The following is a 22,406-nucleotide window of genomic DNA, read 5'->3' on the forward strand; positions in this document are numbered from 1 at the left end:
TTGGCCGGCTGCCTTCGCTCCCGGGGCTGGGGAGGGCCCTAAGGAAGGGGACAGGGCCGGTGGTTCTACGGTGTGGGGGCAGCGGGAGCCTCAGAGCCTCCTGTGAGAGGGGTCCCGGAGGGCACAGAGACAGGGGCTGCGTTTTGAGGCCTCCTGCAGCTCTGTTGGAGAGTATCCGTGAACAGCTGTGGGCAAAAAGGTCCTTTAAACGTGATGAAGTGACTTTTAACTTGGAAATAATGCTCCTGTAATGTTACATTATACCAAGTGAAGACTTCACTGTGTGCTACACCTGTGTGCCCAAACAAGTGTCCCTTCAACAGGGAGTAACTTATCTTGTAACCAAACCTGGACCAGCATTTATATACACAGCAGCTTTCTGTGAGCACACTGCTCAGTGTCACTGGCCCTTGGGGTCAAGACTCTTCTTAAGCAGTGAAATTTGCATTGCATGTGATGCTTTTCAGATTTCTGTGATACCTTTCCTATTTTTCCTTTTGGAGCTGTTATGCAAATGAATAAGGAACAGCGTACTTTCTGTTTTTAATACAAAACGTAATTATTCTCTAGAAGACTATGACGCAAAATTCAAAAGTGGACATTGCTATCATCACGTATCACATCATATATACATACTGTGCAGTACTAGAACTTGCAGAAAATAATGTCTGGTTGTAAGTGAACTTAAGAAATTATGTTATGTCAGCCTTGTTTTAAATGCTAAATTCTTGGAAGTGAATAGGCTTGGATATATGAGAAACAAATAATGTGCAGTGACTGTTGGAGGAATTATGTTTTCATGCTAAGTAATTCAGGGGATGAGGGTGATGCTTTTTGATTCCTCATGTGTTTTACTCACGTGTGATGTTTTCCTGTCCCGTGGTAGATTTTGCTGGATACACAAAATCAATATTAGAAAACAATGTCGCTTGACTTTGATAGTGGAGCTCTACAAACTCAACATGAAGATGAAGACTATGACCAAGAAGATTATGCAAGAGAACAAGAGGTGAAAAAGAATTAAGTAACTTAAACTAAAGGCTTGTGAATTTAGTTTCTTCCTATCTTTTAAGCATGTAAAATCAAAGAAAAAGGTTTATGGAGTCTGTTATGAGCACAAGAGGGTGCAGACTGCCACTCTTGAAAAGCATAAGAAGTGAAGTTCGGGTGTGTTTCAGTTGTGGTGTTTTTCTCTGTTTGTGTCCACTTGCTTGGTCCAGAGCAGAGCACTAATCATTGCAGTGATGAGTTCTTGACTGTAGTGATACTGACTGGCAAGTTCTCATCTGGATTTCCATCCAGTCTTCTCAGAGCATGTTTTAAATGTCCATTACCTCTCTAGCCTGGAGATTAGAGAGGAGAAATCCTGGCATCATCAGTTTGCAGATGATTCTTTGAAATTAGTCTGTCCTGGGACATGTCTACTAGATGGCATTTCCCTTGCCTCTTTCTGATGCTGTTCTGTTCTTAACAAGAGTTTGGCAGAAAAATGCTTTGGTTGGTACTCTAGTCTAGTAAGTATTCTGTGGTAAAAGTCTCTTTGTGAATTCCAGTGTTGTGAGTTCCTCCTTGGAGGAAGAAAACCAGGATTTTGTGCAAGTGACCTACTTTGCCAATGGTTTTGGGCTGAACTCGTTTTAATTTTCCTGAAGAGCTTATAATGAATATTGTTTGTTCTATTTCAGTTGCAACAATTATTGACAGACCTTCCCCATGATATGCTGGAGGACAGTGGAGACCAACTCTCCAGTTACTCAGACTGTAGCATTCAGGAGACTGAGGACCAGTAAGGCATTTGGCACAATCTTTTTATTATTTATGTTGTGCTTTCAAGAATAGAGCAAAGTCTGAGTTGATGAGGTGTGTAAAAGTAATCCCAATAAAAGGGGAGTTGTAGAACAATTTGCAGTAAATTAGATGTGCCTTAAGAAAAGAAGGTTTATTTTTTCCCTGAAGTTATTAGTACATAGTTAAGCTACTTGTGTCTCTCTAGGTCACATGAGCCTGGGAAGCTTGATGGAAGGTGGAAGGATCATCCATTGATCAGTGATCCTCCAAATGTAAGTTTGTATGAGCAGGGATGTAATTACTGCTTGTTCATAATAACATGCTGAATATTGTTTAAATTAGTTAGACAAATACATGTAGGTGATGTGTTTTGGTGTTCATTTGAAGTATTTCTAACTTGAGGGCTGGTAACCTCAGGAAAAAGAGGGTGGGGTGAAATCTGAGTTTTGAGAGAGCAATTCTAAACCTCATATCCATTCATAGGGCTATGAACAAGGACAAAATCTGTACCCTGAACAATTCTTGTGTGACCAGCAAACTGATCATGTTGAAAAACATGGGAAGAATTTGAATGGCCTACATAATGATGAAGAGAAGAAACATTTATATGATGTTAAAGAAGATTACTGTGGCCAGGATGGCCAAGATGATCCAGATCATGTGTATCTTGGTAGAGATGGATTTAACTCTCCAAGCTGCTACCAAGAGAACAATGTGTATCATCTTCCTGAAAACTTCAGGCCTTATACAAATGGCCATAAACCAGAATTTGACAATCAGCAAAATAAAATATTAAATTTTTCAGATGATCCAAAGGAACATCTTAAGGTATTTTAGAAGCTGACACATTTTTCTGTCTCTTGTAAAATTTTCACAGGACTTTAGCTATTGGTAATAATAGTTCTACATGCCTTCAGTCTCTTACAATCAGTTCAAACAGTGATGGGAGGCTTCTGTAGCCTATTTTTAAAAAAAATGAGACATTAGTAACTGAGTTTTCATATGTTCATGTTATAATTTTTGCTCTTTCTCCTGTTGCCTTGGTAGAATTCCATGAGGTAGAATGAATGTGATTCACTTAAGTGTGTGCTTACTCTATTTAAATTAACACTTCACTGCTTTTTCTAAGCTGGAAGCTTTCGTGAAGAATTCTGTCATGCTTAAATGGTGTGCTGGATTGTAGCCTGAAAATGAAGAGCTACTAGAACTCTTCTTAATGTCAACCTGTAAAATGAAAAATATTTTTTCATTGAGCAAGAGTACAGTTGTAGTTTTAATGTATTTCCTCTTATGTATATATTGTCACAACAGCAATTTGTTGCATCTGATGTTGTCAATGGCCAGTCACCAGAATCTTACAAAGTGACTTATAAACCATACCAAAATGGCATTCATCAAAATATTCCAGGAATCCAAGAAGGAAACAGAAGAAATGAAGTGTTTGAGGGTTTGCAACATGAATTCTTGGGCAATGATGAAAGTAAGTGTTTGGTGCTTAGACTTGAAATAAACTTGTGTGAAAAGTTCACTGGAAATCAGTGAACATGTTGATTTCAGTAGTTTTTCAGTAAGAGGACAACTAAAAGTATGTTGAAGTATGGAATCTTTTATATCTAAAAATGATCTCTTTTTGCTCAGGGTATATGAGTTTTGCGTATTGAAAATGTAGTTTTGATTGATGAAACTGAATTATTTCTGGTGGCTTGATATCAAACCTTGTTGTCACTTTGCCTCCTTCCATAAAATTGGAAAATAACTACTCACTGTACGTTAGGAAGTGCACTCTGAGTGATGCCACATTGGGCTTTTCTGTTAGGTACACTTCAAATGGCTGAACTGCTTTCTCAGACATGTTGTAAACTTGTAGTGGCCCCAAGTCTGAGTTCATAGCATGGAAACTTTTATCTGGGCCTGCTGTAAGGTTGGAAATGCAGTTTGCACAATCCTTCAGCCATTGCTGCCAGAGCAATTTGAGTGATGCAAATCAAATGTGGATTTAAAAAAAAAAAGATTTTGCACCATAAGAAATATTTTGGAGTAGGAATTACAGCAATGACTTTCTTGATATCTGTGCTGACTTGTCTGCATGCTGTTTGAAATTTGGCAGAATCTTCAGAAAACATGCAGATTCTTCAACTTCAAGTTCTAAATAAAGCAAGGGAAAGACAACTGGAAGAACTTAATGAAAAGCTAGAAAAAAGTGCACAGCAGATTAGGTATTTGAATCATCAGCTTTCAATGGTCAAAGGTAAAAGGTTTTGTGCTGATTCTTAAGATTTTATTAACATCAAGCAACTTTTAAATTCTGAGATTGATTAATTTAGAAAGTGTCTTTGAAGGTATTTATTATACTTATAAACTTGATTTGGTACTATATGTGACTAAACCTCTTCCCCCAAACATTGTTCTAAGTAAAAATCTCTGGATTGGTGCCTGACTGCATAACTTTCTTAACTCTTACTGTATTTTCAAGACCATTGTTGTTTTCCAGAGTCCCCATGTGTCAGGCATCACAGATGTACAGGAAAGTGAGAAGTCTGCCAAAGCAGTCTTTTCAAAGTTGAGGGGAGGGGGAAAAAAAGTTGACACCAAAACACCCAAACCCCAATAAGAGAAATGGATGTCTATGAAAAGAACTTTTTTTTTTTTTTTGGTGGTGTCTGGTTTAACAGGCCATTTCATAGACTGTATGTAGAGAAAATATCTTTCAAAAATACCAAAATCTGATTGTCTTAGTTTCCCATTTCTTATAGGAACAGACAAAAAAAAAGTACTAAACATAGAGAATTAAGACTATCATTTTTGGAATGCAAAAGAAGCAAAGGAGAGAGAAAAGTTCAACTGTCAACCATTTGGCTATGTCTTGACTGTTCCTCCAGAGGGGTCTCCCTTTAGATGGTGTAAGGGAGGATGTGATATTCTATTTGCAGGGACCCTCCTGGCAGGAAGGAATGATGAATCTGACTCCATGTTCTCAGAAGGCTAATTTGTTATTTTATGATACTATATCATATTAATGGATACTAAACTATACTAAAGAATACAGAAGGGATACTTACTCAATGCTAAAAGATAATGAAAACTCCTGACTCTCCAGAGTCCTGATTGGCCAATGAATGAAAACAGCTTGGCCCTGATTGGCCAATGAATGAAAACAACTCACACCAGAAACCAATGAAATAATCACTGGAAAGAATCTCCACATTCCAGAGGAGCAAAACACAGGAGAATCAAATGACATAATACTTGTTTCCCTTTTCTCTGAAGCTTCTCAGCTTCCCAGGAGAAAAATCCTGGGCAAAGGGATTTTTCAGAGAATGTGAATGCCACAATGTGAGGTCCTCCTGCTGCCAGGATGGAGCTTGTACCTTCAGGACCCTCCTGGAACCAGTGTATTGGAGTGCTCCCTGCTGCCAGGTGGACACAGTGGGTGCTGGATGGAGACTGAGTATTTTTGTGCAGTCTTCTGTTGTTTTCCACAGTACAAGGCAGAGTGAATGGTTCTGTAGAGCAGGTACTGAACAGTTGTGTTGCATGAAGCTCTTGGGTGGCTGGCCATGGTTCTCACACAATTATGTCTCTTCCTTCAGATGAAAAGGATGGTTTGGCTCTTAGTCTTCACGAGTCTCAGAAACTCTATCAGAATGGAAAGGAACGGGAAATGCATCTTGAAGGCCAAATCAAGGCCCTTGAAACTCAAATTCAGACTCTTACTACCAATGAGGAGCAGGTACTGTAAATACTTTTAGGCTGTTGTGGGAGACTTCTGCAGTTCAATTTGTGGTGCACTTGCATTAAACAGAAGTGCTAGTCTCTTGAAATGCTGGTCATGATCATTGCAAAAGCTAAATACATGGTGGATGGATAGGATTCAGTGGTTGAAAATACTGTGTATGAAAACACAGGCATCATCTGAGGACTTGAGGCAACTTTTGCACAAAACAAAGATGAACTGATGTACAGAATATTGGAGCAACAGTGAAATGTAAACTAGAAACTGCTGTCATACTGTTCCTACAGATACTGAAGCAATCCAAAGTGGCAGAGGTGGCCATGGAAAGCATGCAAAAGCAGCTCTTAGAACTTCAGAGATCAGATGCCCTCCAGCGAGCCAGAGAACAACATGAGGCCATTATTTCTGCACTCAAGCAGAAGTATGAACAGCAAGTATTGTTATTAGAGCAGAAACTTGATACTACACAATCTGCACTCAGAGAGCAGGTGAGAAATTATTTTAGGATGCTGAGTACTGTACTGGAGACACTGTAGAGCTCCCCATGTTTCCCAAACTGCATTTCTTGACCTACAATTCTAATAACTCCTTCTGGAAGCTGCTAAGAAAATGGAAAGTCTCAACATTATGAGGCCTGTGTGGTATGTTTTCATAAACATCTGCAGGCAGCTGTAAGTTCAAATTTGTACACAGCAGATGCAGAGGAGGCAAGAATTCATTGTCTTAGTTGCTCCCCTGAGCTTTCCTTCTGTGCACAATCTTTTTTTGAAGGAGTTCTGCAAATAACTCTGGGAAAGAAAAGGACTAATTAAGAAATAATGTTTTCTTGCAAGAAAAAAACAAGAAAAACTTTTTATTGAGCAGTCTGCCAAGATTTGGTCTCCAAATGCTGAAGGATGACTAACCATTCAACAATGACTTTATTTTAGAAGTAAGGATTTAAAAACAGAGAAGGGGTAAAAGGCTGTCTTTAAGATGGAGTTTGATATAGATTGTGTTACATGGTTGTAGAAATTACTGAAATGATTCCGCTTGATATGTCATAAGAATCCATTCCACTATTAGAAATATTCAAGCAATGTATTCCAGGCAGGTCTTAATAAATTTTTCTCTTATTTCACATAAAGAAAATAGAATTAAATTTCTCTAATTCTTGTCTCAACATATAGAAATAGCTGGGTTGTATACTTGGAAAGGTGACTGGTACTTGCTTCTAAACAAAATGCACTGCTGAATTTTTGTCTGTTAGTACAACAACAAAGCTTATACAACTTTGTCTCTACTGTAAAATATATGGTAGCATTTTTGGGGTATGCAAAGAGGGAGATCTGTTTTTTGAGAGAAGATAGAAAAGTCAAAAAGTGTAGATACAAAGCTCTGTGGCTCCCAGGTCTGTGTAGGCAACTAAGTAATGCCATATAAATATCTACTTTGTATATCCTGTGAAAAAGAAACTACAGTTCCTCTTTTCCAGAGTATTGGCACTTGCTAGCTTGGCTTGGGCTCAGTTAAAATTAACTGGCTTGATACCATGTGAAGGTTTGATTTTTTTCCACAATAGACTAAGTGTATGTGAGTAATTACAGGAGATAATCTGATGTGCTGAAAAGTAACTGCTCTAGGAAATACTAAATGATTGTCATCCATGTATGTTTATATATGAGTACAATTACTGCCTCCCAGTGAAAACTGAACTTTGATGCTGTAGGAGGTCACTTGTCAGCCAAAGATAGTGTTTGATCTGTGATTGATTTAACCGTCCTCTACCCCTTTAAGTATGTGATTTATTTTTCTCCTTTATCCTGTATATATTGAATTTTTCTGTATGTGAAACAGTTCTAGATGGTTAAATGTTTGTAAAACAAGTAAAAATACTCTCTTCCTAGAAAGAGCTTTGCAAAAATCTAGGAGACCACGTTAAGCAACTTGAAAAATTGTTGGAAGAAACCAAATGTGAAAAAACTGAAATAATAAATCGCCTGACGAGAAGCCTAGAAGAAAGCCAGAAGCAATGTGCAAATTTACTGCAAACAGGTCAGCCTTTTACTCATACTATTACCTTTCCTTGCAGAAATATCTTCATTTTTTCTAAATATGAAATTGATGTTTCTATGGAAGTGGAATCAACATCAAGCTAATTGTGTTCTAGACTGTTTCCTATGTAGTGGATTAGTCAGACTTAAAGTTCATTCTAGACTAGGATGTAAAAACCAAACAGAAATAAAAGTAAACATCATCTCCAAACCCCAAACAACAGTGATTAAAGTTTTCTTATGTATTTTGTGCTGCATATGTGTAAACCTTGTTTCATACTAAACAACAGGGTTTGGATGCAAGTTACTTTATTTTGTATTAAGGTGCTTGACTTGAATTGCCATTCTGAATTCAAGTCCTAGTGAGAAGAATTGTTTTGGGAGTGGAGGCTGATTTTTGGCAACCTGTATCATAGAAATAGATTGTGAAATGTTTTGCAGTTTGTGTGTTTGACTTTTGCCCACCTTCACACGTTGAAGTCTTTTCATAGTAATGTGTTGAGTAGCTGTTAGCAAGCCCAAGGAAATAGAAACAGTCATGTCTATTGCCAGAATCAACATTGCTATTTTTAACAGAGATCTTCAGATTGCATAGACTTCCCTGCATATTTCTGACTTGTTCTTTTTCTCCCTTTTCTTTCCTACAATAGGCTCAATGCAGGAGACAAATCAGTTACGGTTTCAATTGCAACAAGCTCAGTCTGCACAGATTATAAGCAACAACATGAACAAGGCTTTGCAGGTTAATTTTATTGAATATTTTATGTTTGAATAAAATGTTTTCATTTGATGGTGGGGGGAGAGGAATTATTACTAAGAGGTTGGTGGTTGAAACACTTTAAATTTTTGGAGGAAACAAATGCATCATCTTTGACTACTTCCTTTCCCAATGTTGCATGTTGGACTTTCTCCCTCCCCACCAATTAAAACACAGTTGGGCAATTGTATTGGCACAAATCTGATATCATACTTCTGTCCAACCTGCTTTTGGAAAAAAAATTGAATGTAAATTCTGTGTGCTTGGAGTCTTGTAATTTAATGAGGAGATACTATGTTCTGAAATTTATCTTTTATCAGCAAAAGGGAATGCTACAAAGTCCTCTGTAAAGCATCAGTGGAAGTCTGTGTTTCCAATTCATATGTTTGATTTAAATCTGTTGTCTTGGAAACTGTGAATCCTACTAAGTACTAGAGTAATAGCTGTTTCTCCAGGTATGTACTTTTCTGTTGTCATCCATTTTGCTGTACAAGGACAGCAGAAATGCAGAAGAGCAAAAGAAATAATACTTCATAGATGGACTGTAACAAGAACAATAGGGACTATTTCATGTATATTTTAACAAATTTTTAGTTTTGATATGTGCTTTGCTAGAGGTATGAGAAATGAAAAGTGAAAGTATAAGTAAATTGATGCTAGACAATTCAACTAAATGCAGCTAAATATAACTATATTTAGAAGGAGGAGCTCCATATGTTTATTTTCTTTGGTAGAGTTTTCATGGGCCTGATATGTTGGCTTGGAGTCTCTCTGGTCGGTGTAATTTTTTTTTCTGTCTCTTCCTTTCAGGAAGAATTAATGGAACTGAAAGAAGAAATAGCTTTGTATGAATCTGCTGCCAAGCTTGGAGTATTTTTGAATGATGCAGGTGGAGAGCGACTTTCGAGCCTGGGTGATTCCTATGTAGAGCTGGGAATTAAAAAAATCACAGGGAAGAAGCCAAAATTCTGCAGGTATTGAGCAATTCTTGTTGAAAGAAAAATTTTAAATCCTCAAGAAATCATGCAAGTTATGTGTAAAAAGAGGGTTCTACTGGATCAACACATAGGTTTTTGATAGATATTTGAAATACTGCTTGTATTGCCAGGTAATCTGAGAAACAGAAACTGTATTAATACCATAAATTGGTTGCCTAATTAATAAGTCTTGGTTGCTATTTAATAAGTTGTCAGATTTTACAGAGACTATATTGCTGTTCCTTTAATTGTTGAATTATGTTCACGGATACTTTTCTTACTCAAAGATTCCACACCGTTGCTTAAAGCTAAAGCTGTCTTTTACATCAACCAGTGCAGTTGCTTCAAAACTCTTCACGTTGTGTGAGAATGAATCTTTTGAGGAAACAGCTGAATTAACAAGTTCTTTGTAAATTAATTGCAACTTGATGGAAAAGCTTTGATATTCATGTTCTCTTATGCTTTTTACTATTACATCGTAGACATCCTGGTATTTCTGGTAGCATTAGTTACTCTTCTCTTTGCTACTGCTGCCTTTCAGCTAAATGTGTTTTGGCTTTTAAATACTGGTTATGTCTTTCCTGATAGTGCAATACAGAACAGAGACATGGATAAAGAACTCTCTAAAGATGAAATGATTGTAGAATTAAAAGCTGAGCTGGAACGTTTATTGAGCAGTAATAAAATGAAGAGAAACCAGATTACTCAACTACAAAATAGTCTTAAGGATTGCCAGAAGACACTAGAGGAATACAAGCAGTTGAAAACAGAAAAAGCATCAAGTGATGCAGAGGTTTGTTCTTTTACACTTCTTTAAAAGTCAAGTATTCATGGTTTTGGTGAACAAAACCAAAGCTGCTTATGAGAAGAAATTTATGCATAGCTGAGTATTCATAGCAACTCTGGTTTTGTATCTCTGTTTGAAAAGAAAACAACTGGAGCAGAACCTGGGCAGCCTATGCATTATTAAGTGAGTCCTAAAATGATGACTTACATACTTGAGAGTGCCTAGTGTCTGCCCTACTTATGTTAGAAGTAAATTTCATTGGAAAAAGATGGTTTTCTTTAGCCAAAAGGACCTTGTAATTTCTGCAAGAGAACTGACAGTACCATTAGATTATACAACCAGAACATTTAACAGATTGCCTTCAGAGGGCCTTCACAGGTAGTTTGATCAATAAGGAATCTCCTTGATATTGCATCTCTCTTCACCCCATTATTGCCTTCCCTCTGTGGATTGATCAGGGTTGCAGTATATGTACATGGAGACCTGGATGTGGGATAGGAATCCAATGTATGTGGGAAGTGTGCTCTCTGTTGGATGACTGTTGTCATTCAGCTTGCAAACACAACACTGAGTGTGTGCTTCTGCAAAGCTTCATCACACTGAGCTTTAAGAATTCATCTAGAATAGCAGTGATTCTGTGATCTTGCACTGCAATAATTTCCTGTATTATTTATTTTTTAACTACCATTTTTATTCAACAACTCTTAACTTTTTAACGCATTAACTGCTAAATCCTTTATATCTTGAAAGATATCATCTTAATTTTATTTATTTTTAGCCTGTCACAAATTTGAAGGATGCTTCTGAAAATCTAAAGGAAGAAGTTCTGAGACTCAAAAAGGCTAATGAAGCTTTGCTACAGGAAGTTAAGGTGAGACAGAGATGCTGCTTACCACTACAGAAAAAAAAATCACAAAAACCCCCCACCCTGTGATAAAAACCTGTGATTAGAAAAGGTTCTTATCACCCCATATTACTTGACCCTTGTTTGTCTAGGCCCATACTTCAACTATTGAAGAACTGAAGGAAAATGAAGAAAAACTGAAAAGTTTAAATCAAGACCTCTGTTGTCAGATGAGAAAGATGGTTCAGGAGTTTGATCATGATAAGCAAGAGGCCATTGACAGGTTAGTTTGTTAACTTAGTTTAGTTTAATTTGTGGATTTTCATCCTGCACACATAATCTTGTTCCAGCTATCAGGTACAATAGGATGTCAATTTAGAAAGATATTTTCTTACAGAAAACTTGAACCTAAGTAGTTGAAATCAGGTAGTTATTTTTCATTTCTTGGAATTGTAGGTGTGAAAGAACTTATCAGCAACATCATGAGGACACCAAAGCACATTTTGAGAAGGAGCTGATGGAGAGGTTTGCTGTGGAAAAGCAGCTGCTTCTTCAAACTTCTGAAGAGACAATGTCGCAGTTAAAGTAAGACTTAGCATTATTTCCATTTTTACTGAAACTTTCATGTTTCCTGTCTGACCTTCACTGCTAGTTACACTTACTGTAAAGCTGGCTTGCTGTCCTCTGAGGCCAGTTGATAATAAGTAATCTGTCCTTTGAAGGGATAACATAGAAGAGCTGAACAAAGAGATTACTGCAGTGAAGGAATGTTACATTGGAGTTTGTCAGGAGAAGGAAACCTTGGAAACTACTTTAAGACAGAAATTTCAACAAGAGCAGCAGCTGAAGGAAGAGAAGGTACAGATGGAATTGCCTATAAACCATATATTTCACTCTGTTTTCAAGATGTAATACTAATAAGTGTATTTAGTTTTGTAAATGTTTGCAGAACCTACTTGGAAAAGATGCAGCTGTATCAGAAAGCTCATACTTATAACTTACTGGTTTTTAAATTAAGCTGGTATTGTGTTCTGGGTTTTGAAATACTGTACAAGTAACTCTTTCCAAAAGCTGTTTGTTTTCATGTAGTGAACTTCCATAATTCTGAGTTCTGGGGATGCTTAGTATTCTGAGTATGAGCAGTATGAGCTTTTACAATCATAAGACATTTTCAAAAAACCCTGAATGATGATACAAGTTTACTTCTCCCTATATAAAACTGATCTAAAAATACTGTGTTTTTTTTAAAGTAGTAATGAATTTAGACTGATTGGATTAAAAACTTTGCTTGTCTGAAGATGTCAGTGTGCAATGATTGAAGTAGATCAACTGTCTGGGTTAGCAAGTACAGCAAAGAGGTGCAGCTCAAAGTATGAGGGGAGTAAAGATGCTTGATATGAAAACTTACTTTATGGCAATAGCCTATAATAATCTCTGATACAATATCTTAAAACACCTTTTTTGAGAGTTAAATCTCTTGTCTAGGTGTCATCAGTAAGATCAGTGCACAGCCTCTAGAGAGTTAATCACGTGTCTCATGCATTCTCATAGTTTTGTACCAGAGCAGTTGTGCCTTGGAGAATACTTCATTTATTTATTTTTTGTCTAGCTCAAGAAACAGCTACTAGAAGAAAAAGAACTCTCCCTTAAACTTCTGAGGACTGAGCTTGAAGAGGAACACATCAGGTCCATGATAGCAGCAAAGAAGCAGTGGCTGGAAGAGAAAAACCAGCAGGTTCAAGAGGAAGTTGCATTAGCCAAAGTTCACTGGGAAAAGGAAGAAAAGGAGGTATGAAACTTAGATCAGGGAATTAAAATTTTTTGTTGTTGTTTTGCTGTTTATTTTCAGAAACAGAACTTTAGTTTTATGTGCTGCTATTCTGCCACTGGAAGTGGCTGTTAAGGATTTGTCATTTTAAAGCTCTGAAGGAGTCATTAGATATTATATGTTTCATATTTTTAAAGAAACCCAAAACCTAGATCTTGCAAAATAACAAACAGAATACCCTGGATGTCACAGCTGGTACTATGCTGGAGTTTTCCACCTTGGTGCTTGAGTGAAGGTTATACTTTCTGTTGTTTCACTCAGGTATCATGCAGAAATCCTTTGTGTATCCTATCCCATAGAAGAAAGCTCTGATGAGGCGCCAAACTCTCTCTGTGCATGGTTTTGTTCTTCTGTTAGGGAGTATCATTGATATGAATAGTGTTTCATTTGCTAAACACCAGTGAAATCCGTTTATTTAGACACTGAGGAGATGTTTTTAAAAATATTTTTTTCCTTAGAATAAAGAACAAGTCTTTGCCAAATTAGAAAGAGAATGGCAAAGTAGGCTGGAAGAAGTGAGAAGAACTGTAGTTGAATGTAATGACTGCAGCTGCCAAACTGACCAAGTTGTGGATAAAGCTTCAACTAAAGAGTTAGAAGGGACTGTTGAAGACCAGAGGCTGCAGATCCAGAAGGCTCTGAATGAAAATAAAACCTCTGAAGAGGCCTTAAAAGAATTTCAATTAGAACTGGAAAATAAATACTGTAAAAATCTTGCCAGCCAGGTAACAAATAATTGTTCTATCTACCTGGAGTCTGTGAAACTGCTGTGCCCACCTAAGTCACCTTAAAAAAAAAGAAAATGGACTTCTTCACTAACTTCCTCTTAAGTTTAATATTGATATTTGCTATATTAGAAATAGAGTTCTTAAAAAAGTTCTGAAAAAACTGTAGCATGTGGCTTGTTTTTCACACTGTTAAATTTCACAGGAGTTTTGAACTGAACTGAGCAATACTGACTTAGTTTCTATGCCATTTTGTTAAAACTAAATATAGTATTTTTAAGTTTGGCATAATTTTTCCATCAAGAAATGCATGAAGTGCTGCTGGTCTAATTATTTTAATTTCTGTAAACGTAGGCAATCCAGACTGAAGTCTGTTCTTGCACTGTTACATGAAAGTAATAATAAAAATGTATTCAGTGTACCTACCTACCTACTGAAGCAAGTTTTTTATCTGTTTAAAGGTAGATGCAGCTTTAGCCCAAGCTCATGCCAAGTGGTTGCAAGAGTACAAACTAAATCTAAAGACAGAACAAGAAAGATGGGAAAAGGAACACCAAAAGACTACAGCAGAGCAGGTAGCCCAAAATACTGCTATATGTGTGTTGATAAACAGTTAAGTCTTCCAAATCCCATATATTACTGAGGAGTGAATGCGGACATAGGCACAGGGAGTCACTAAGGAAAGATGTTTCTTGTATACTCTGCTCCACACTCCACATATATACATTTTTTTTTGCCTATATAGGTTTAAGTTTTATTACATAAATTGAAAAGATCTCCAATAGATTTTTGATGACTCAGAGTTACATTTTGTGTATCTATGAATGTGTGTATATGTTTCTAATGACTGTGTTGTTTATTTGCCAGCTAGCCATGGTTCTCTCAGCTGCTGAGGAGAAATGGAAGAAAGAATATGAAAGTACAGAGACATCTGGACTAAGAGTTAAAGAACTTGAAGAAAAGATAATTTCTCTGAGGAGGGAATTGGAGCTAAAGAAAGAGGAAATCCCTGCAGCTGTCAAAGCAGAACTAGCAAAAGCCCGTGTGCAGTGGAACAAAGAAAAGCAAGAAGAAATTCTGCAGATACAAGAGCAAAATGAGAGAGACTACCAATCATTCTTAGATGATCATAGAAACAGAATTAAAGAGGTCCTTGCAACAGCAAAGGAGGACCTTGCAAAGCAGAAGAATGATCTCTCCATTCAGAAAGAGGCAGAAATAAAGATGTTACTAGAGCAAAAGCAGTGGGAATGGGAGGCTCAGGAAGCCAAGAGGCTGCAGGATGAAATGAATCGGTATGAGGAGAAGACTCTGCTTGAGCTGGAGTATTTGTTGAGTGAAATTCATGAAGAACTGGTCAAGTGCACACAGAGTAAACATTCTTGGAAGGACAAGGGTTTTGATTCTCATGTTCAATTAACCAGTCAAGGCAAATTGAAGGCTTGTTTACAAAAGGCCTATAGAACCACAGTGTGCACAATTCTGGAAAAGAAAGAGCAAGAATGGAAAGAGGTAATATTTCCGTAAGTTCTAACTGCCAATCAGAAAAGGATTTGAGAAGTCACTCAGGGCTGTTTTCTCCCATGAAATATCCATGTAATTGTGAAAAATAGAAAATCCAACATTTGTGTTCATTGATAACTGTACTCTAAAACTAAAAGGAGACTAAATCTACCATTATCAAGTGAAAAGGAAAAGGATGTAGCTTTGACATCTTCAGTCTTTAAAGAAGAGAAGGTCAGGTTAGGAATGTCATTTATGCAAAGACTTGTAAATTAAGGAGATTAATCCACCTGCTTGAGGCTGGGAGCCTGTTAAAGGCTACTTGTAATCTCTTTGGGCTGTAATGACAGAACCCACCTCAGATTTTTGCATAGCTGCAAAATCCAGTTTGCAGTGGTGATTGGACAGTGATTTTGGACCATGTTATGCTTTTTTTTCCTCCTCTTTATACAAATAAAGAACTAAAAATCCTTTTTGCAAGTTGCCTGCAGTAGGTCAGTTTGTCAGTCAGTTCTGTTTTGGGAATAAGAGTCTTGCCTATTTTATTGCGCCTCTAGGAAATCTTTTTCAGTGTGCCTGCCCAAATGAGGAAAGATGTCTTACCCTCTTCTAGAGGAGTTTGGGGCTAAGTCAAATTGTGTCCCAAAGCCCTTGTTTCTGTTGTTTTAGGAGATTCCTCTTCTTGCAGTGCTTATGCTTGTAACAAATGTTTTGTTGTAGGAAGCATCCCACCGGAAATGCCATTGCTACCCAGTAGTTAGTAGCTGGGGAATTAGCTGAGAATAGGACAGAGAAAATATCTTGCTTTTCAAGAGAAGATAGGATGTTACCATTTCTTTAATGTTAATATATTTCTGTTCAGCAAGGGGGCCTGAAAGGTTTTCATGTCTCAAGTCATATCCACAATGATAAAGAGAATAATTTTTTCCTGTGTCTTATGCACTTTCTGCAGTGGAAATGGAATGTCTCTTGGTAAACTGTTTAATATGCCTTTAAATCTCAAAACGTTGGTTGGCTTGAACCACCTTATCTAGTGAAGTCTTTTTAATTTCCTAGTAATGTCTTTTCTCTTTAAAAAGCAAGTTATCTTCAGCTGTTCAAAGACAGGGTATAGTTCTGCAATGTTAAGGGCTACTGACATTTCCAAATAATACTCAAGATATTCAGGCACTGCTGTTGCAATGATTTAAGCTAAATACAACTTCTGTATCATAGAATAGATGTTTTCTTCATGATTTGACTTGTAATCTGTGGTTCTACTGCAGGTTTAAAGTACCTGTGTTAAAATTCCTAAAGCTACTTGGTGACTAGGATTGGTTGTGGTGTGGAACGCTTTTTTTGCTGTGTTGTGTTTACAGGAAGTGTTTTTCAATTGCAGAAATATGAAGAGCTAGTGAGTAATGCAAATAAAGAATCGTACCCTTACCCACAACATGGTGCAGGAAACACTGGGGATGTGGCAAGGCCCCCTGTGTGCAATGCTGGACACCAAGCAGAAGCACAAAGGAGACTGAGAAGACAGACACCCTTGCAGGAAGCTGGAACAGACAAAGGTATTGGGTTTGCTCTTAATCTGACAGATTGCATATCATCAAATTGAGCTTGTTAGTAGCAGTCTTTAATATTCAATGTCCTATTGATGACCCCAATGCAAAGTTAGTTAATTAGTAAATATTTGGGTGATAGAGGAAGATACAGTTCTTCTGACTGTAAGGTGGTTTAATATTGCATAAGCTAAGTTAAAGTCACAAACTGCAACAAATGGTACTGGTCTCCAGTTTACTGATTTCATGCTGGCTTTGAGGTTTCATTTTATCAAATAGCTAGTAGCTTTCTGCTTTTTAAAGCCATTCTTCAGGAGGAAGGAAATAGCTGTCTCATCTGCTAGAGGTGTGTGTGTTCTTTGGGGACAGTTAGCAGCACAACCTTTGGAGTATATAACAGTTCACATGCAAGGCAGTGTTAGCCATGATATGCAGGGTATGGTCTAAACTAGGTCTTGTAAAAGGGTAGTACTAGATTGGAGTTTTGAAGATTGAATTGTACTGCTTGCTCTTGGCAGTACACAAGACAAGGAATTCTGCATTCATGTAAAAGATACTATTGTGTCAAGAACTTGCTTGACCTGGCATGGTAGTCTTCTCTGGTTCTTTTGGTCAAGAATGTAGTTGAAAAAAGTGTGAATCCCTGGGTGGTGTTTCTCTTTTTTTTTTTTTATTTTTCCCCTTCTTCGTTTTCCCCCCACTCCCTGAGCCTAGTATGTAGTTTGGTATTGTAGCTCTTCCCAGAGCTGTCACGTGTACTGTGGCAAAACTGGAGCCAGTGTAGATGGGAAAAGCTTCATGGGAGGGACAGATATCCCTGGGGCTTTCTGTTTAGTTTGAGATCTTACGCAACTGAAAAACATAAAGCAACAAAACCCGAGAGAGTTTTTGGCTCTGTGCCTGTAGTGTGGCTTGAATTCCTTCAGCACCAACATGAGAGTGGTCTATTAACACAGAACAATAGCAGCACTGCAGTGCTCCTGCCTCTAGAGTGCCCTGGCCTGGCTGTGGGGAGCAGCCAGCGCTGGCCTGGAAGGAGCCCAGTCTTTGTGTATCCCTTAACCAGGCTCAGACGTGTGTGAGGCTTTCCAGCTGCGACAGTTTCCTTCAGCTGACTTCAAAAGACCCTGCTTGGCTGTTGTTATTTTAAAAAAAATACACTAAAAAATTTTTTTTAAAGCATTTAACCTGCAAGTGTTTTTGCTGACTGAAGCAATCAGATCATCACTGATGGAAGTGCATTGAGGCTGTAAGGGCTGTATGAGTTGATAGATGCTGCTGCACCTTCTGGAACAGGGTACCAGCCTCTTGTGATTGGTTTAATTGGGCTAAAATATCCTCTTTCCAGTGAGGACTAAGTAGAACACTGAAAATAGGTTGGGCTTGATTTTTTTTTTCGTCCCATGTTGATGTATAACTTAGCAGTTACTGTTGCAAGTCAGAAATGTACAAAAAGGAACCTTGGGTCTCAGGAAGATTTGTGCTGCAAACACTGCTGCCAGGAGCTTGAAAAAAGAGAGGCTGTGTGCCAGGACTTGAAAAGAGAGCTGGAGATGGCCCCCAAACATCTTCAGCTTGCTGTGAAGGAATATGAAGTTAAGTCAAAGCAAATCCATGGTTAGGGTTGATAGTCACCTAAAGACAACTTTGATTCTCTCATCTGTAGGATCTTTTAATTTTCAGTGGATACTGGGGTTTTGGTTATTGACCTCAAACAAACAGAAAGAAAAACCCCTCACCACAATAAACTGACAAAACCTACCAAGTTTTATCTTGTGTCTTTATATCTCAAAGGCCCAGTTGCTAACCCACAAATAATTAATTCTTTTTCAATGTTTGTCAAAACCACCCTTGTTATTTTTTTATCCTCTCCTTTCTCTCCAAGTATACTTGATATCTCAGTTTAGTGTTAGTAATGGCATATGAAGGCTTTAAGCTTATTTAATGACCGTAGGAGATGATTTTTATATTCAGACTTTATTGAAGTGTGTCTGCTTTTAACTGCACAGCTGTACTGCAGCTAATGATGCTTTGTGACAGTGAGGTCTTGTACCAGAGGCAGCAGTTATTACATAAATATCTCTTGAACTTGGATTTAGAGAAATGCAGTGAATTATGGTTCAGTTTTCTTTTTCTTTTTTTTTTTAAATAGGAAATGTGATGATTCCAGGAGCTCTAATTGCACAAAACTCCGAGATGAAGACTAAACTGAAAGACCAGGGATCACCACCAAGGTATTTAAAAAAATAAAGATGATTTCTTATTTTGGGAAGATCTAAGTTGCTTTTTTTGTGCAATGTGATGTGTATACATTTCAGGTCACTGTCAAGGGAAGGCATCTCAAAACCTTGTGCATCCTCTGACTCTGTGAAAGGTCTGGAAGAAATGCGTGCTCACTACATCAAAGCTTTGAGCAAGATTAAGTGTAAGTACTAAAGTCTTAGTTAAAAATTTAGTGGAGAAAAATAAATTCCTTTGTTGCTTCTTCCTTCAGACAGCTTGGACAGGACTCTGACAACCAAATCACATGAGAAGTAAATTTTTCCATCTTACTAGAGTGGCTGTGAGAAATGGAATTGTCACCCTAAATTCAGCATGTAATTGTGATGGGCAAAGCCTTGTTTTACCACCCTTGCTTTGTTGTACTGTTGTATGTCTTTTAATGTGGTAAAATGTGCTTTGAGTACTGATCTTGTTTCGCCAGAAAAAAAAACTACCTAGATTGCAGCTTGTCCTGAGAGAAAAATCTGCTTTTCTCTTGTGCTGTATCCTGCCTTCTGGCTTAGTCAGCAACCTTCTCTCTGAGGAGAAAGGATTAAGTGTAGCACCAGGTCTTACCTGAGTGTAGCAGGTCCCAAAATTTCTGCATGGCCATTGAAAAGTTTCTAGACCCATATGTTTACCAGCCAACGTTCCTCCCAAATCCCTGTGCCTGCTTAAGATGCAGAATCAGAGAACTGAAATCCTTTCTGATGCTTCATATTGACCTGCTGAGGTTTGCCCTGACATTCATCCAGTAGGCAACAACTGGCACAAGGATTTGGTGGAATGTTGGCAGGTAAATCCATGTCCTTGTTCCAAGTCTGCTAGACAATCCCAATCCCAGTTTGTGGTGTTGGCTTCTTCCCCACTCTGGGGGAAAACTGGTACTAATGAAGTGTGTTTGTAGGTGATATGCTTTGTTATATCCGTGAAAGTAAGGAACGAGCTGCTGAAATGATTAAAGTGGAGGTTTTAAGAGAGCGCCAAGAGACAGCACGGAAAATGCGCAAATACTACTTGACATGCCTTCAGCAGCTGCTCACTGATGATGGCAAACATGAAGGGTGAGTTCAAGGATGTTTGGAAATAGCTGTTGGCTGTGCAAGAGGTGTGTAGATCTCAGTCTGGTGTTTGTCCATGTTGGAGCAAACAGTGCCTGGCCTGAAGTCTTGACAGCATGTGCGTGTTGGTGCCAGGTCACTGCTGAGCTGCCTGGCACACTGTCCTGTCAGTAGTCTCTGACTCTTAGTAACATTGCCTTGAAGTAAACTGTAGAGCTGAATTACCCTTAAACTTGGTTTTGGTTTTGGTGTTTTTTTCCCCACATGTTCTGCAATTCTTGACAGAGCTGAGAAGAAAATAATGGATGCTGCCAGTAAACTTGCTACGATGGCTAAAGGGCTGGAAACGCCTCTTCGGCCCATTCCCCAGCGCAAATCTGCCCGCCCAGGTGAGCTCGATTCTGTGGTCCTGCTCTTCTTGAGCATACTGATTTAATGCATGTAGTAATGAAAATGCTTTTCTTCAAGTATTAACATTTGCTTTAATTATCTATCTCTTTCCCTCCTCTCCTAGCTCTGCGTTTAAATTCTGATCCTGGAGGTGAGTGCTCCAAGAGAGATTGTGTGCTTCAGACTAGGTCACACCATGTGGAAAGCAAATCATGTAGTGAAAGCAGTACTGAAAAAGGCACTGATAAAGTTGTCCAGCAGCGTGTTCCACGTGACTTGAGACAGCAGTTTGATGCAACACAGACCAAAACTCAACATGTGCTTTGTGAAACAGTGACTTCAGGTATTCAGAACGGGAATAATTCTCAAAATCTGGATGGTGCATCTAGAGGTGTTCTACCAGGATGTTACCCAAATGAAGATGGAAGAAGAGAAAAATGTGGCCCCGTTGCAAATACAGACAAAGGACAATTGTGTGCTGTGAGTAATGGTGGTGCTCCTTCCTTTGCTGGTCAGGGAGCACTACAAAATATGCAAGTATGCAGGGCTACAAATGGCCACAGCAGCTCTGGGCCAACTCATCATGTGCTTAAGAGCAAGAATGGAAGAACAGGCTTGAAAGAGGATAAACTTATCCAATCATGTGGAAAATGGAAAACTAAGTCTAAGAGAAGTCAAGAATTTGATTTTAAAGACCCTCCAGAAAGAGATGAAGGAAGCAGTAGTGAATGGAGTTCTGGGAATGGAAGCATGTATCTGGATTGTGGTGAAATGCCTCTGTTATATCCTCAACAAAAAGCCAATACTAATATTCAAGCACAGACTGTGTACTGTGAAGAGTTTCCTCACCTCAGGTCATTTTCTCCTGCAGATGAAAATGTTACTTCTGGGAGAGGCATTTCTAGTGGCAGTGGCAAGACTCTCAGTACAAAAAGCAGCACAAAAGTTTACAGTAGAGGCCAGCAGATAACAAACCCAGAGCTTACTTCGTTCCTCAACTCTTGACAAATCGAATTCAGCTGTCCCACATCTCAATGCAACATCAGATTCAAATGTAGGAAAATGCTGCAACAAATGCTTGGAGAAAAATGGCATGGGATCCCCAGTCTCAGCAGGATAGTGTTTTTTAATTAGCCCACTCTCTCTCTAACTTGAACCAATACCAACAGTCCTCATTTGAAGGAAAAAAACTAACTTGATGTTTAAATAAAGTGTGATGATTGAGGAAAATCTTTCCTACTGTGTCCATTTCATGATCAATGTTACATGAACAAATTTTGTCAAGTTACTTGAAATATTGCTGCAGACTTTTCTTTACCCTTGTAATAACACTTTCATAAATGTTTATAGTGCACTAGATACAAATTTATTAAATAGAATCTATTTTTATATTCAATTTAGCGTGCAGTGTTTATCTAAAACCAAGCTACTGTAACTTGTGGTCATTTTTAAAATGGTTATCAAAATTCCTTCAGAGCATAATGAGAGCTGTTTGAAGTTAGTATTTTAATTGACTTTTCCATGTTGAAGGACCTCCTGTAACCCTCTGTTTGTGTTCCCATAACAAAAGCAAATATGCTTGCATTTTTTCATTAAATTATCATAACAAATCACGTTTCAATTATTCTTCCCTTTGATACAGCAAAAAATAGCTGATACTGGGCATAAGAAAGGTATCTTAAGTTAGAATGACCATATTCCTGTAGGTGTTTCTTAATTACTGTGTTATCAGGGTAAACTGAAGATGTGGTGCTTTGCCCTCCTCATGCTTAGAAATCTCCTATTGTAAAGGCCTGCTCAAATTTTAAAGAGAATTGCAAAATACATCATCTTTTCCTAGACTTTCCTTTCCTTGGGATGGCATTTCATTTCCAGTGATCCTGTGACAAGCAGAGGATTTTGCTGCTGCTTATGCAGGGGGTGATTAAATCACACTTGTTGCAATTCATAGTTATGGGCCAGCAATTCACAGCCACAGTAATATGGGAGTTCTAAGCAAAAAGGTTTTGCTTGCTATTGTTCTGTGACATTTGAAGAAAAAGTCTGACTGTTCTCTCAAGGATGTTCTGTATCCCTTTCACGTGTAACATTTAACTGCTTATTTGTGAAGGTTGCTTATTTGGTCATTTGGACTTGAACATCACAGTTCAGTTTGAGAATCTTTTGAGTTTTAA

The 22,406-nt window shown here is 38.0% G+C and overlaps 1 protein-coding gene across 3 annotated transcripts; it reads left to right on the forward strand.

The window, feature by feature from the left end:
* Positions 1–884: 884 nt before the first annotated feature.
* Positions 885–21,842, forward strand: CEP152 (centrosomal protein 152). 3 transcript variants are annotated; one of them, XM_014306514.2, is made up of 26 exons: positions 885–1,009; positions 1,686–1,786; positions 1,994–2,060; positions 2,272–2,616; positions 3,100–3,268; positions 3,896–4,036; positions 5,379–5,518; positions 5,809–6,009; positions 7,408–7,555; positions 8,205–8,296; positions 9,122–9,285; positions 9,877–10,081; positions 10,854–10,946; positions 11,072–11,202; positions 11,376–11,504; positions 11,642–11,777; positions 12,529–12,708; positions 13,206–13,472; positions 13,934–14,047; positions 14,340–14,984; positions 16,354–16,528; positions 18,672–18,753; positions 18,838–18,944; positions 19,689–19,845; positions 20,128–20,231; positions 20,357–21,842. In XM_014306514.2, exons 1-26 carry the CDS (start codon positions 923–925, stop codon positions 21,235–21,237), a joined length of 5,061 nt encoding a protein of 1,686 aa, XP_014161989.1. In that variant the 5' UTR covers positions 885–922; the 3' UTR covers positions 21,238–21,842. The 3 variants fall into 3 exon arrangements, with proteins under 3 accessions (XP_014161989.1, XP_030911858.1, XP_030911859.1); XM_031055998.1 differs by lacking the exon at positions 13,206–13,472; XM_031055999.1 differs by lacking the exon at positions 2,272–2,616 and having other exon boundaries at positions 20,357–21,237.
* The last annotated feature ends 564 nt before the right edge of the window (positions 21,843–22,406 follow it).

This window comes from Geospiza fortis, unplaced genomic scaffold (assembly GCF_000277835.1).
Source record: "Geospiza fortis unplaced genomic scaffold, GeoFor_1.0 scaffold171, whole genome shotgun sequence".
Lineage (NCBI taxonomy): Eukaryota > Metazoa > Chordata > Aves > Passeriformes > Thraupidae > Geospiza > Geospiza fortis.

What these genes read in the sequence shown, in the direction of transcription:
- CEP152 (XM_014306514.2), top strand. Translation starts at nt 923, where the DNA reads ATGTCGCTTGACTTTGATAGTGGAGCTCTACAAACTCAACATGAAGAT. An exon ending in ACATGAACAAGGCTTTGCAG is followed by an intron (nt 8,297 to 9,121) that starts GTTAATTTTATT and finishes TCTTCCTTTCAG; the next exon opens with GAAGAATTAATGGAACTGAA. An exon ending in GAGACAATGTCGCAGTTAAA is followed by an intron (nt 11,505 to 11,641) that starts GTAAGACTTAGC and finishes TGTCCTTTGAAG; the next exon opens with GGATAACATAGAAGAGCTGA.